Source organism: Saccopteryx leptura, chromosome 5 (genome assembly GCF_036850995.1).
Source record: "Saccopteryx leptura isolate mSacLep1 chromosome 5, mSacLep1_pri_phased_curated, whole genome shotgun sequence".
Classification (NCBI taxonomy): domain Eukaryota; kingdom Metazoa; phylum Chordata; class Mammalia; order Chiroptera; family Emballonuridae; genus Saccopteryx; species Saccopteryx leptura.
In genome coordinates, this window is record NC_089507.1 from 109578629 (window position 1) to 109593714 (window position 15086).

At 40.7% G+C, this 15086-nt stretch overlaps 1 protein-coding gene across 3 annotated transcripts in view; it reads right to left on the minus strand.

Moving 5' to 3' along the window:
• Positions 1-509: 509 nt before the first annotated feature.
• The window catches only part of CDC123 (cell division cycle 123), a 67618-nt gene continuing 53041 nt past the window's right edge, over positions 510-15086 (minus strand). For all 3 annotated transcript variants that reach the window (XM_066384642.1, XM_066384641.1, XM_066384640.1), the window contains 3 exons: positions 9394-9522; positions 4222-4359; positions 510-3610 (listed from right to left, as the gene is read on the minus strand). In XM_066384642.1, coding sequence (XP_066240739.1) covers positions 3584-3610; positions 4222-4359; positions 9394-9522 — 294 coding nt within the window. In that variant the 3' untranslated portion in view covers positions 510-3583. The remainder of the gene's footprint in view (positions 3611-4221; positions 4360-9393; positions 9523-15086) is intronic.

A 15086-nucleotide genomic window follows, 5' to 3' on the forward strand; every position in this document is an offset into this window, starting at 1 on the left:
ATGGAGATGTGATGGGGAAAATACCAATTCTGGGAAAATACCCCTTTCTTCATTAGTGGGTATGCTCATCCAGATCTGAACGGGTTTTTTGTTTGTTTGTTTCTGGGGTTTTCTTTGTTTGTTTTTTTGAGAGAGGCAGGGAGACAGGAACATTGAGCTGCTCCTGTATGTGCCCTGACTGGGAATCAAACCGGTAACCTCTTGAGGATGATGCTCCAACAAACCAAGCTATCCAGCCAGGGCTGAATTTTTATTGATTTTTAGAAAGAGAGAAGAAGGGAGAGAAAGGGGAGGAGGAAGGGAAGCATTCATTTGTTGTTCCACTTAGTCGTGCATTCTCTGGTTGCTTCCTGTGTGAGCCCTGACTGGGGATCAAACCCACAACCTTGTCATTTAGGGACGACCCCCCTCCACCAACTGAGCTAACCAGTTAACTCTTATCTTGATATTTCCGTAAGTTATTTTACTCTCCCTGTTTAACAAAAAAAGAACATAGACATTCTTGCATATCTTGTTTGACCAGAGAATTTTAATCTTTTTCATTTATCATTGTGAAATCAAGAACAATTTTAGAACATTTTTGTACATAGCTGTTACGTACAGGGCAATCTGTCTTTTAAGTAGGGATAAACTACTCTAAAAGAAATGAATCCTAGATAGTTTTCCTTCGCATCAAGTATCATGTTATTTAAATCAACTTCTTGTTTTTTTTTAAAAAGTGTCTAAAAACGGCTAAGTCACCTCTCAAAATCAGCCTGGTTAATATAAACATGATACTGAATCAACTTTTCAAAGAGTTTTCATTTAATTTTTCAGTATTAATCTCTATTTTTATTTAATTACTCTATATACAAATATGAGATGAATTTGTACTTTTATTTAAAAACAAATATTTTTTGAAAATTGTATTAAAATAATTTGTCCTGGTTGAAACATAGCTGTAAAAAATATTAAAACTCTTAGAGAAAAGCATTAGACTAGAAGTTCTTTTGTGATCCTGACTCTGCTACAATCAATGACAAGTCTTGACCTCCTCTGGGAAACAGTTTTTCCAGTGTTAAAAAAAACAAACAAAAACCAACAACAGAAGAAGAAAGGAAAGAAGGGAGGGATCAAGGGAGAGAGAAAAGGGGACAGGGAGAAAGAAAGAAAAAGACACTGGGCTGAATGATGTCTCAAGTCCCTTTCTATTCAAAATTTTCTTCATTCTGTTAAGAACACCTTGTCTTTAATAAATACACAGAGGTCTGCAGACCAAATGCTAACCACAGTTACCACTGGTGGGGGCTCATTATGTATGACATGCTATATGAAACGCTTTACATGTTTATCTCATTTAATAGATACTTGTGCTAATGATAATGACTCTTCCACTTTATAGGTAAAAAAACAATCTTACGCTCATAAAACTCAGTCATATAAAGCTTCTGTTTGTTTTTTTCAGGCACAAACCTCAATTACCAAAAAGAGAAATAGCTGAGCAGACAAAAAAAAATTACGAACTCAGAAAATGCAAATCAAAGTGAGACTTATTAAAGCAGAACTTTTGGGCAAAGTGTGCTGTGCTGGAGGCCCCTGGTGCGTGCCACTGCCTGCAGGACAAGGTAAACATGCCGTCCCCACCTGTCCAACCTGTCCAAATCACCAGATGGAATGTCTTCTCCTCAGAAGACAGAACCGTAGGATCAGGCAAGGAGTAACAAAGATACTTACTTTGGAAATGCAAGCACAAGCCTGAAGTACTTCAAAGAATGATAATGCCAATAAAATAAAAGGATAATTCAAAACTAATCTTCAGACGGCATAAGTGGTACTAAAGTTTAGGAGAATATTTTCTGCATGTTATCCTACATTTAATATTAACATCAGGGTAATCAACTAAAATTAAATACAGTAAAGGCAACAATGTAGAAAAATCACAATTTTTTTAATATAAAGTGAGAGTTGAACTCAACAATTTCCCTAAGAAAATTAATGCAAAATTTAATGAGTTCTACACAAATTATACTGTTTATGAAATATTTTCCAAATTTTGCTTGATTCCTTTTATTATACATAGCCTCATTTTTTTCAACTGGTATCAAAACATTTACTTTTTTGGTCTGGTAAAGTACTATCTTGGTAAAGCCAGTTTCCAGAGTGAAACTTAAATCAACTCGCAATATAAAAAATACAAGAAGCCCTCCACGATGAGCTGATAGACACCCATGAGCAGTTTCAAAATACAAAGTACTTTTGAAGCACCTGTATCTCAAACAACTGGCTTCAGAAATGGCATTTAATACACCAAGTACAAAGAGCACAACTTGATCTTTGTATTTGTATTGTGATTGTAACTGAGAAACCACACAGAAAGCTACATGGTTTTGAGACAGTCAAGAAGGCGTCTACAGCCCTACCACCCTGAAAGCGCCGATCTCATCTGATATCACAAGCCAAGCAGGGTCAGGGTTGGTTAGTACTTGGATGGGAGACAGTCAAGAAAGAAAGAATGTGTTTCATCATTACACCTAATTTGACTTGACTGGACAAAGAAGGCACGTCTGCCTCACCTCTCTCCACATCTTCCTTGGGCAGCACTCACACGTGTCTCCTGTGATAAGAATCGTCCCTCCAACTAGTAAAATATTGATACCTGGGCAACTGTAATGTCTGTTTCCTCAAATTTCTCTGTAATGTAAAATAACATGTAAGAAGCACTTAGCAGAGAGTCTTGCACAGAGTCAGTACTGAGTCACTGAGATGTCGCCACCACTACCACCACCACTACCACCATCGTCAATTAGGCCACTAAAGAATAGTTACAAAAATGATGGCCTAAAAATGTGAATCTACTTCCCAACATTTTCAGTATCTTTTAAAAAGGCCAAATCGTAATTAATCTGTGACTGTTTTACTAATACACAGGGTGACACAAAAGTAGGCTTATAGCTGTTTGTATGAAAAAAATAATAAATACAAGACTAGACTCGGTTTCACGCACTCACAACTGTAAACCTACTTTTGTCCCACCCTGTATATTAAGGTGGTTATATATATATATATTGAAAATTTCAAGGTTATTTCAGTTTGACAAGTCTATTCTTTTAGCTATATCCAAACTGAAGCTAAACTAATAGAAAGATTATATGAAAATTCTCCAAGGAGAAAAAAATACTTTCTATGGTAATATGAGGTTCTATTTTTTCAATGGGAAAGGAATGATTAGGAAAGACCCCACTTCTGTATACCAAATATAAATTTGCCCATCCACCTGATAGGTATAAAAATAGCACAAGAAACATAGATACATCTAAATAGACTGAGCAAAAAGAGAAAGGTATTTCATAGAAAGTATTTTATCATCAGAACAGTATGGTTTCCTATGTTTAAGATCTATTTATTTTGTTATTTTTACAAGTAGCCAAGTCCCTCTGTTTTTCCCCCAGCTTGATATACACACTGACTATAAAAAGCTATTGATTTCCACACTGCCCGCCCCACCCCCATCAGACTGGGTTAATACGAAGTTTTGAATCATGAACGGCTTCCTGAAGGAGCGGTGGTTTCTTCCTTAACTTGGTCTTGAACTCTAGCACTCTACTCAGTCATCCTCTTGCTGATTTCTTTTCTGTCAAAGGAAACCAAGACTACATTAAAATAACAGTCTAACTGGCACAGATAGTCAGGCAAGATCACTTGCTCTATCAGCAAGTATCATTTTCTAGAGGCCTTGGAAGAAGATGTAGGAGAAAATTATCATAAAAATACATGCCTGAGCTTATTTACTCAACTAGTTGATCACGTTGACTCCACGGCATATTATCATCAGGTATTGGGAGTATTTCATATTATCATTAGGTATTGGACTAACAGTACCACGTAGGAACACACAAATACAAATACAAATACTCCCCTTCTCCTTTCAGTAACTGCAGTACATCTCTGAGCTTCTCTCAGCCCTGTCACAGTACACATACTTTCTTTAAAATCAGAATTATTGTGAAAATTATTCAAAAAGCCTACACATCATAAAAAGATTTTTGTCATTTTAATTATTAAATAAGTCATTCTCTCTGTTCATATTACATACTTCATTATCAAATGATGTTAATTCAGTAATTCTGCCCCTTTAGTTCATAATCATCCAAAAAGAAGTACAGCTAGAATAAGACTGTGAAATATTAAAAAGCCAGTTTGAAAACAAAAATGACCAGCACATTGAGTATACATAGACTTTACCAGTTTAAGAAAATCAACGAGTTTGTGAGCATCTTCCCCAGTAGAGAGGTCTACAAAGTCCTTGGGCAGTCGGTAACTCAGGTAGGGACTGGGCTGCACCGTAACTTCACTGTTTGTACAACGGAAAGCTGGACAATCCTTGACAAAAAACAAAAGGAAAGTCTGAGAAATTTTAAGTCTCTTCTCCAAACTGAAAAAGGTTCTGTCATAACAATTTCAACTGCATGTTCTCTTCTATACTAGGTCAAGGAAGAAGTAAGACTCTGACAAAAAAGAGGAATTCCAAGATTGTAAGATATTTCTACATAACCATAAAGTATCTGAAAACAGTGTCCTGGAGAGCCAGGCCGACCCCTAAATGCCATCTGTGTGCAGCCCGTGTGTGCTATACATGGAGCATGTATCCCTTTAGCAAGGTGGGTCAGAAGCCTCAGACCCGTTACCTCTGGCCTCAAACAATCTCATATAGGCCAGAATGCTTTATAAATGTTACTGTTTTCTTCAGGTGCACAATTAGGAAGCACTGCCTTAGAGAATAGTTAATGAGGACAATCAAGTGCTTTGGATTCCTAACACTCCTGTACTTCCTTTATGTCATTTAACTTACTCATTTGTGTATATGTCTCACCACCTGTGTGTAAATTCAAGTAACATACTGAACACTTTTTCACATTCTTTTTTTTTTTTTTTAGAAAGAGAGAGAGAGAGGGGCAGATAGGGACAGACAGGAAGGGAGAGAGATGAGAAGCATCAACTCTTTTTTTTTTTTTGCATCAACTCTTAGTTGTTCATTGATTGCTTCTCACATGTGCCTTGACGGGGGTGGGGAGGGTGCTCCAGCTGAACCAGTGACTCCTTGACAGCGACCATGGAGTCCTGTCTATGATCCCGATCTCAAGCCACCAACCCTGCGCTCAAGCTGATGAGCCTACGCTCAAGCTGGATAAGCCTGTGCTCAAGCCAGCAACCTTGGGGTTTTGAACCTGGGTCCTCAGCATCCCAGGTTGATGCTCTGTCCACTGCACCACCACCTGATAAGGTTTCACATTTTTTAATGTACAGCTGAATCTTAGCAGCAGCGACATTCGAGGCACTAAACTCCTGAGCAGTCGAAATCCTCATAGAACTACAGCTGTCCATCAGCACGTGCAGAGCCCGACTGCAGAGCCGACCCTTTAGCAATGTGGCTTTAACTACACAGGTTAGCTGGAAAATACCCAAGTAAAAGTGGACGCACGCAGTTCAAGTCCATGTTGTTCAAGGGTCAACTGCGCTTGCTTAGAGCTCGCATATAGTATTTTTTAATACTGGCTAGGGGTGTCTGACCAGGTGGTAGTGTAATGGGTAGTGTGTCGGACTGGGATGCAGAGGACCCAGGTTCAAAACCCTGAGGTCACCGCCTTGAGCGTGGGTTCATCTGGCTTGAGTGTGGGCTTACTAGGTTGAGCATGGGGTCACTGACTTGAAGCCCAAGGTTGCTGGCTTGAGCCCAAGGTCACTGGCTTGAGCAAGGGGCCACTCGCTCTACTGTAACCCCCCCCCCTCCCCGTCAAAGCACATATGAGAAAACAATCAATGAACAGCTAAGGAGACTAAGGAGCTGCAATGAAGAATTGATGCTTCTCAAACCTCTCCTTTCCTGTCTGTCCTTATCTGTTCCTCTCTCTCTTTCACAAAACAACAACAACGAAACTAACAACCAAAAAAACCCGGCCAGGGCAAGCCTGTATAATATTTACATGATGCCTTGTGCCAAAAAGGCTTTCGGAGACTGAAGGCCTTGGGTTTGGACTTCATGGGTGACAGAAGCTGAGGGATGGATGTTTCCAGCAGATGGAGACAGGCCAGAAACTTGAATTAAACAGGACCTAGAAAGCAGGCCATATTTCATGACAGACAGATCAATCACAATCATCTGACAAGTATTTATGAAACACCGACTTTGTACTGGACTTTTCTCTAGGTATAGGAGATAAACTGACAAACAAGACAGACAGACAGTCAATAAGTGAAGAAACAAATTAACAAGATTATTTCAGATAGTAAAAGTGCTAAGAAAACAAAACACAGGCTGCTACCTTAAGAGGAGAACAGGTACTCTACTTTTAGAGGGGTGGTCAGGTAAGGTCAGGTCTTGCTAAAGAGGGGCTAGCTATCTGGACAGAGAGCTGGAGAGGATGATGAAAGCAGCCTCGTGAGGTCTGGGAGCAGGACAGCTCTGAAGACAGTGGAGCAGCTAGTGCAGAGATGCTAAGGCAAGGCAGGGCTTTGAGCTTTGAGAAGGAGAAGGCAGGCCTGGTTTCTGTGGAGTGGAAAACGGGCAGGAGGTGACTTTGGGGAACAGGCAGGAGCCATTTCCTCTTTCCCTGTGTCATCCCCCAACTTCCAATAGGATGTTGTTTAGATTAAGAAAAAAGAAAAAAAAAGGAGGGAGGGAGGGAAGAGAGAGAAAGAAAGAAAAGATCAGACCATATTATTTGGATCATAGCTTGAATCCTGTATAAACTGTTTCTACTCAATAACCATCTCTTATATTTAAAAATAACCCTGTGCTGAATAATTTATATTCTCCTTGACACTCAGATTTAGCCACCCACAACTATAAGATGCCAGCAGGGATAAAATTCCTTCTCTCACTAATTCAACAAACGTTAACTGTGCCTGGTATTGGGCTAAGCCCTGCAGATACATGAAGGGCAGGGACTCCCTGTGTGCTCAGAAGCTTGCAGTCTAAAGCAGGACATGGGCAAGCCAACAGGCAGGCACCACACAAGAGAAGAGCCCTGACAGAGAAAACAATAGAGCTGAGTCTGATCTAGAGAAATAGGGCCAAAGAGCGCCCAGGACAGAGTAATGAGAAGAAATATTTCAGAGACAGACAAAAGGAAAGGTGGTCCCTCTGAAAGCAAAGCAGCAGCCAGGAGAGCAGCAAGAAACCCAGGAGGAAGCACATGCCATAGAAGCCAAGGGGAGGTGTTAAGAACAAGAGGGTAACGTGTTCTAACAGTGCCAGGCAGCTGAGCGAGCAAAGGGACAGTCTGTCGTTCACCAGAATTAGCAACAAGTCAGAGGAGCCCTTGCCAAGAGCAGTTATGTGAATGGCAGGGACTGAGGTCAACTGGGTTGAGAAGTAACAGGTGAGATGGGTGAGAAGCAGCAGGCCGCGAGGACAGGTGGGTATACACGGAAGCGGCTGTGCCGATACACATCTACTAAGCAGTTACAGAAAAGCAAGTCACACAACAGCATGAGGGGACACTAGTGTGATCCTCCTTATGTAAAAATGTAAAAATACGTGGTGTATCCACAGAAATGTCTGGAAAAAATATTAACTCAAGTGGTACGAATGTCTATTTCAAGTGGTAGGATTTCCAGTCTTGCCTCATTTTTTAAATGGCTGTGTTTAAAAAAGAAAATAAAAAACTTAAAAAAAAAAGATATAAAACACAAGAAATACCAAATGAAAAATACTACATAAGTTCATATATAGTATAATCTCATTTATTTAAACAAGTTTATTTGTATGTAGGAAGGCATGTTAGTGTTAAAAGCAGTGGTTGTCAACAAGACTGGATTATAGGCGATTTTAGAATTTCCTTTAAAAAATGAGCATGTAGTATTCTTTTGGCAGAACAAAGCTTTACAAAGTTGTTTAAAGGGAGTCTGGCTGTGAAGATGAGGAGATAAGGAGAGAGTAGCTTAGTAAAGATACGGGCTTAAGGATTTTGTCTTTTCAAAATGGGAACAATCTGAGATCATAGCTGGTAGATGGGAAGAGACCAGAAAACAGGCAGACAGACAAGAGCACAGGCATGTGGAGAGATGGAAGACTGGGAAGGCGGAGGTGCAGCCTAGGAGGCCTGCAGACAAGCCTGCGGGTTTGATAACAATGAACCGAGTGAGTTCTCACCAGTTGGTTACCTTTTTCTATGAAGAAGGACATGAAATCTGGACTGAGAAGAAACAGAATAGAGAGGATCTCAAAAGCGCAGGAAGGTGTGAGAGGGCCGCTGTGGCTGATGGAAGAGAAAGTTGATGAGAGGAACGAGACACTTTACCAAGGACCCACTTGACATTGGGGTCATGGCTGTGAAGAGACCCTCGTCTGAGCATCTTGGTCATTTCCCTCTATCACTGTCAGCAGCTCCGGGGCTAGGATCAGAATAAACAAGCACGTGAAGTGACCCACCAGGAGTCAAGATTCTCCTAGGTGGGCAGGACACAAGGAGCCAAGAAAAGGAAAAATTAGCAGAAAAAAATTTACCAGATGACCATTTATTTTTCTTTTTCTGTTTTTCTTTTTAAGCAAGAGTGAGAAAGAAAAAGAGAGAGGAACAGGCAGGGACAGACAGACAGGAAGGGAGAGAGATGAGAAGCATCAACTCATAATTGTAGCACCTTAGTTATTCACTGATTGCTTTCTCATGTGTCTTGACTGGGCCGGCTCCAGCTGAGCTAGTGACCCCATGCTCAAGCCAACGACCTTGGGCTCAAGCCAGTGACCTTGGGCTCAAGCCAGCGACCTTGGGCTTCAAGCCAGTGACCTTTGTGCTCAAGGCATGGGATCATGAATATGACCCCATGTTCAAGTCACCGACCCCCATTCAAACTGGTGAGCCGTCGCTCAAACTGGATGAGTTCACACTTAAGCTGGCAACCTTGGGGTTTTGAACCTGGATCCTCAGCATCCCAGGCTGAAGTTCTCTATACACAGTGCCACTGACTGGTCAGGAATATGACCATTTCTTTATATGAAGCGAAATGAATGAATCACCATGCACACCCTTTTTTTGCTCACATCCATGGGCAAGACTCTATTAGTAAATTTGTTATACTCTACACATCCTAAGGGTACAAGTCGCTACCTAACCAAGTGCCTACATAACTAGCAATTATTGAGGATATTAAAAAGTCCCCTAGCCCGACTTGTGGTGGCGCAATGGATAAAGTGTCAACCTAGAATGCTGAGGTCATCAGTTTGAAACCCCGGGCTTGCCTGGTCAAGGCACGTATACGGGAGTTGATGCTTCCTGCTCCTCCCCCTCTCCTCTTTATATCTTTCTGCACTCTCTCTCTCCTCTAATAAAAATGAATAAAATCTAAAAAAAAAAATTAAAGAAATATTAAAAAAAAATGTTGCCTTTATGTCTTTTTTTATTTTTAGTATCTTACCTGATCCAGAGCATCTCCTCCACTAAAATCACCTTTTAAGTTTCGTTCAGATATCAGTTCTTCCCAAGTAAACAGCAGTGAATCGGTTACTTCACCAAATGGATTAAAATCAATTAGCCAGACCTTCCCCTGTAGGACAGAGAGAAAATTTAAGAGGCATAAGATAAAAACAAACATTTAAACTCTTTAATCTGTCTTATAAGAAAGATCATTTTCATATTATTTTACCTAAAAGACAATCTTTAAAAATGTTATAATTTATTTCAAAAGAGAGTTAATTCCTCCAAATTCTATCGAAAAAGGGCCACCTGTCTAAGCCAGTTGCCACAGCCAGCCTTATCTAAGGGAAGGTATTTTAACTTCTGCCTCAGATCACATGAGAACCTTTAAGTCAGGAAAAAGAAAAATCTCACAAAAGGTTAAATGGAGCATGACTGTTTTGAAAATGAGCAGAAATGCTTTAGGGGAAGGGGGCAGTGTCTCTTACTATCTTTCAAGATTATCTTTGCCCTGCAGAGGAAAGAAAAGGCCAGAAGTTCTGGAGAGCACCATTCCTTACCCCTGAGAGGCTGCCGCTGCAAAGGGTGCATTTTCTTTGAAGCATATAGAAAGATGGATGTAAATGCTGTTTTCTTCAATTTTAATGTAATATTTGTCTATATGCTAGACCTTAATATCACATGAATGAGAGAGCTAAAAATATATATCAACCTTTAAAAGAAATTTCTAACTTCTACTCTGAGAGCGGAGGTGAGCAAATGAATCCTTCTGAGCTGGTCAGACTGTGTTAAGCTGGAGTCAGGGCCAGCTAAGGATACAGTGGCGGAGCACGGACATACAGAGCTAGGAACCTGAAATCCTGCCAACAGACAACCATGGAGAATACGTGATATTCAGCGATACATGTTTCCTTCAAACTTTCATCTTCGCTCCTCTTGATTTTTCTCATTGAAACATTCATATCGTTGTACCGTTTTATTGTTGATGATTAGGCTTTTCTGTAAATGTGTAGTAATCATGTCTCGATCAGACATGCATGTGTACAGCCAGTAGCTGTGGCCACCATCACAACCACCTGGCCCATGCAGGTTCACATTTGATTCGGACAGACAGTAATGAAATAACGGAGCCAGATTGGTGGGCCATTACCTTTAATCCTAGCTTGCACCCAGCGGGTGAGAAAATACATACAGTGGGAAAACACTTCCCTTTCCATTCAGGGCTCCCAAAGCCAGTGACTTGTCTGAGTATTCCTAGAATCAAAGGTTTCTACTTCACCAGACTTATTCACCTATGCTCCCCATCTCCTTCTCTCTGCACAAACTGGTTTCAACTTCAGCACTCTGCAATCTTGGCTGCTTCTCCTCTGCAATGCTAATTTCATGAACCAAGAGAGAGAAAGCCCCTGGGCTCCCTTATGTTATAGTGTAGAAATTAAAGCCTTTAAGCCAGTATACAAATAAGGAAGTCTCTGATACAAAGCCACTTATCTGAGACATAAATAGGATTCTTCATAAGAGTGCACCACCCCACATCATGCAACAGTCAAGGGTGTAGGCAAAAGCTTCGTTTTGAAAAGATCTTAGTATTAAAATGGTGGGAAGGGTTTAGTCTTAAAACTAAGCCTTAGCAAAAATTAATGAATGGGACTACATCAGACTAAGAAGTTTTTGCTCAGCAAGAGAAACTGATAACAAAATAAACAGAAATCCAACTAAATGGGAAATGATATTTTCAAACAACAGCTCAGATAAGGGCCTAATATCCAAAATATACAAAGAACTCATAAAACTCAACAATAAACAAACAAACAATCCAATAAAAAAATGGGAAGAGGACATGAACAGACACTTCTCCCAGGAAGAAATACAAATGGCCAACAGATATATGAAAAGATGCTCATCTTCTTTAGCTATTAGAGAAATGCAAATCAAAACTGCAATGAGATACCACCTCACACCTGTTAGATTAGCTATTATTAACAAGACAGGTAATAGCAAATGTTGGAGAGGCTGTGGAGAAAAAGGAACCCTCATCCACTGTTGGTGGGAATGTAAAGTAGTACAACCATTATGGAAGAAAGTATGGTGGTTCTTCAAAAAACTGAAAATAGAACTACCTTATGACCCAGCAATCCCTCTACTGGGTATATATCCCCAAAACTCAGAAACATTGATATGTAAAGACACATGCAGCCCCATGTTCATTGCAGCATTGTTCACAGTGGCCAGGACATGGAAACAACCAAAAAGCCCGTCAATAGATGACTGGATAAAGAAGATGTGGCACATATACACTATGGAATACTACTCAGCCATAAGAAATGATGACATCGGATCATTTACAGCAAAATGGTGGGATCTTGATAACATGATACGAAGTGAAATAAGTAAATCAGAAAAAAACAGGAACTGCATTATTCCATACGTAGGTGGGACATAAAAGTGAAACTAAGAGACATTGATAAGAGTGTGGTGGTTATGGGGGGAGGGGGGAAAGGGAGAGAGAAAGGGGGAGGGGCACAAAGAAAACTAGATAGAAGGTGACAGAGGACAATCTGACTTTGGGTGATGGGTATACAACATAATTGAACGACAAGATAACCTGGACTTGTTATCTTTGAATATATGTATCCTGATTTATTGATGTCGCCCTATTAAAAAAATAAAATTATTAAAAAAAACAACAACAAAAAAACTAAGCCTTAGGCTATAAAGACCCTGCCTGCTTACAGCTTGTCCCCCAAACCCAATACAAACTATAAGTGAACAAACATATACATCATATTTACAAACTTATTTGACCTACAATATGTAAAATTACAAATGCCTAAGGAACTAGACTGCTAAGCCACCACTACCAATATCTAGCACCACTTTTCATTTGGGTTAAAGAAAAAACTTAAGAATTATATTATTGGGACTTGCATCCAACAGCAGAAATATCTGGTAAGTGGCAAAGAACATTATAGTAAAGTCTGTGCATGCACCACTTGGGTGAGTTTATTTATTTTATTTACTTTTTTATATTTTTCTGAAGTGAGAAGCAGGGGGGCAAAGAGACAGACTCCTGCATGTTCCCGACTGGGATCCACCCGGCATGCCCACCAGGGGTGATGCTCTGCCCATCCAAGGTGTTGCTCTGTTGCAACTGGAGCCATTCTGGCACCTGAGGCAGAGGCCCTCGAGCCATCCTCAGCGCTCGGGCCAATTTTGCTCCAATGGAGCCTTGGTTGTGGGAGAGGAAGAGAGAGAGAGAGAAAGGAGAGGGGGAAGGGTAGAGAAGCAGATGTGCGCTTCTCCTGTGTGCCCTGACCAGGAATCGAACTGGGACTTCCGCACACCAGGCAGATGCTCTACCACTGAGCTAGCCGGCCAGAGCTGGGTGAGTTTATTTTATATGACTCCCAGAAGAGATCCTACAGCTTTTCCATCACTTGAATTATTTCCTCACAGCAGGTCAGCACCAAGTCATACATCTCTGACTACATGCAATAACATTAGCCATCTACTTTTTGGTATAATGTCAGCTTTGCTTTTGGGGCAATTATGAAGATGTCTTTGACATGCTCTATGTTATTTGAACAAAGTGGGTATTTTCTAACCTCTGAACTCTTTCTATTTAAGTTTTATAATCAGTAAAAGCTATCTCATTATAAAAAGAAAACACTACCAGGACTGTTAGTATAACAGTAAGTTCTATAAACTAAAATATGGCATACTGTAAAAAAAAAAAAAAAAAAAAAAAAAAGGTTCTGGCCAGTTAGCTCAGTCGGTTAAGAGCGTCATCCCAAAACGACAAAGTGGTGGGTTCAATCCCCGGTCAGGGCACACATGGGAAGCAACCAAACAATGCACAGCTGAGTGGAACAACAGATGAATGCTTCCCTTTCCCCTCCCCTCTCTCTCTAAAATTCAATAAAAATTAAGCCGTGGCTGGATAGCTCGGTTGGCTGGAGCATCGTCACGGAGCATGGAGGCTGCTGGTTCAATTCTCCGTCAGGGCACATACAGGGGCAGCTCAATGTTCCTGTCTCTCTCTCTGCTTCTCTCTCAAAAAAAAAAAAAAAAAAAAGGAAAGAAAATATAGATCAGTACTTTTAGAACTAGTAACTAGCAAAGTCTTCTACAGTTAAGAAGCCATCTTCTAATTCAAAAAAAAATAAAACTAAAACTAGCTGTAATCAGGCATAAAAGTATGAAGATGAAGGTTGAGGGTTTTATAGCTATAACATGGTTTTTATGTGACATCTCAAGCAGGAGACATCTAGGAAGAAGAAATTCTATTTTTAGGCAATCCATCAGATAAGACTTGCCTACTAGCCTTCCTGAACCTACCAGCTGATCAGCCCCACCCACCCAAATAAATCACTGTACATCAGACACTATACCAGGCATTGGAACATAAAGACTAATAACACTGAATCTATTCTGTCAAAGAGCTCAGTCCACACCATGACCACACACACACACACACACACACACACACCAAGACAGAGAAGCAAAACCGCCTAACAATCACAGCACACAGGGGAATGGTTCAATAGCAATAAGAACAGAGTATTACGAGACTCTAGGAGAGCCTATCTAAAGGTACGTGGTGAAGCTGGAAAAGCTCCCAAAGGAACGTGGCATTTGAGATGACAGTGATGATGATCTGGGAGGAGGGTGGGTGGTGGGAGGAAAAGCAGACCATTTCAGAGGAAAGCCGCAATTACAATAAAAACTAACAGGTGTGAAGGCCATGAGACGACAGCCCACTCTGGAAACAGGTTATTTTCTACATGGTACATATATATCAGGGTCCCAGAATATTGTGGGCCAAAGGAACTTCAAAAGCCTCCTGTTCCAAAGTGGATGAAATTCAGGTTAAGATAGTCCTATTAAATGTATAAATGAGATTACAAGAAAGAAAGGAGAGCCCAGGAGCCAGAAATGAGGAACCTCAAAAACAGAAGTAAGCATACAGACTGATGCAGGGCAAGCCCTGGGCAAGCCTTCCCTTCAGGAACCTCAGGGCAGGCTTCTAACTGCACACTGGGACAGAGGGAACAGACTGGCCACGAGGGAAACGAGAACCAGGACGTGAACCTGGAGGGCTATCATCTCAGCACCGGGAACCTAAGATAAAACTCCTGACAACTGGGAAAGGAGACAGTGAAGCTTGTCCTTCCACGCGGCTTTCGGAAACATAAAAGAAGCAAATGAAAAATGTGAAACTTAAGACTCTTTGGGATTATCACAGATAAAAAAACAGAAGAAAACAAGCTCACTGAAGATGAACTCGTGGTAAAATAAATACACTAGTTTACAAAACCAAAAGGAAATAATCAACATGAGAATATACAAATAGAACACCTGAGGTTAAAGCCCCAAGAACTGAGGATAATCATCATCAATCTAAAGGGCAATAGAAAGATATTGGTGTTAGGACAACTGGGTAAAAATCCAGAAAAAGACAAAGCTGGATGCATAGTGTACCAGAACAAGTGCCAAATAGATCAAAGATTTACTTATTTTTTTTGAAGTGAGAGGAGGGGAGATAGAGAAACAGACTCCAGCATGCACCCCGACTGGGGTCCACCAGGCAACCTCCATCTGGGGCTTATGCTGGACCAACCCAGCTACCCTCAGCGCCTGAAGCTAATGCTCAGACCAACTGAGCCACTGACTGGACAACACTCAGACCAATCA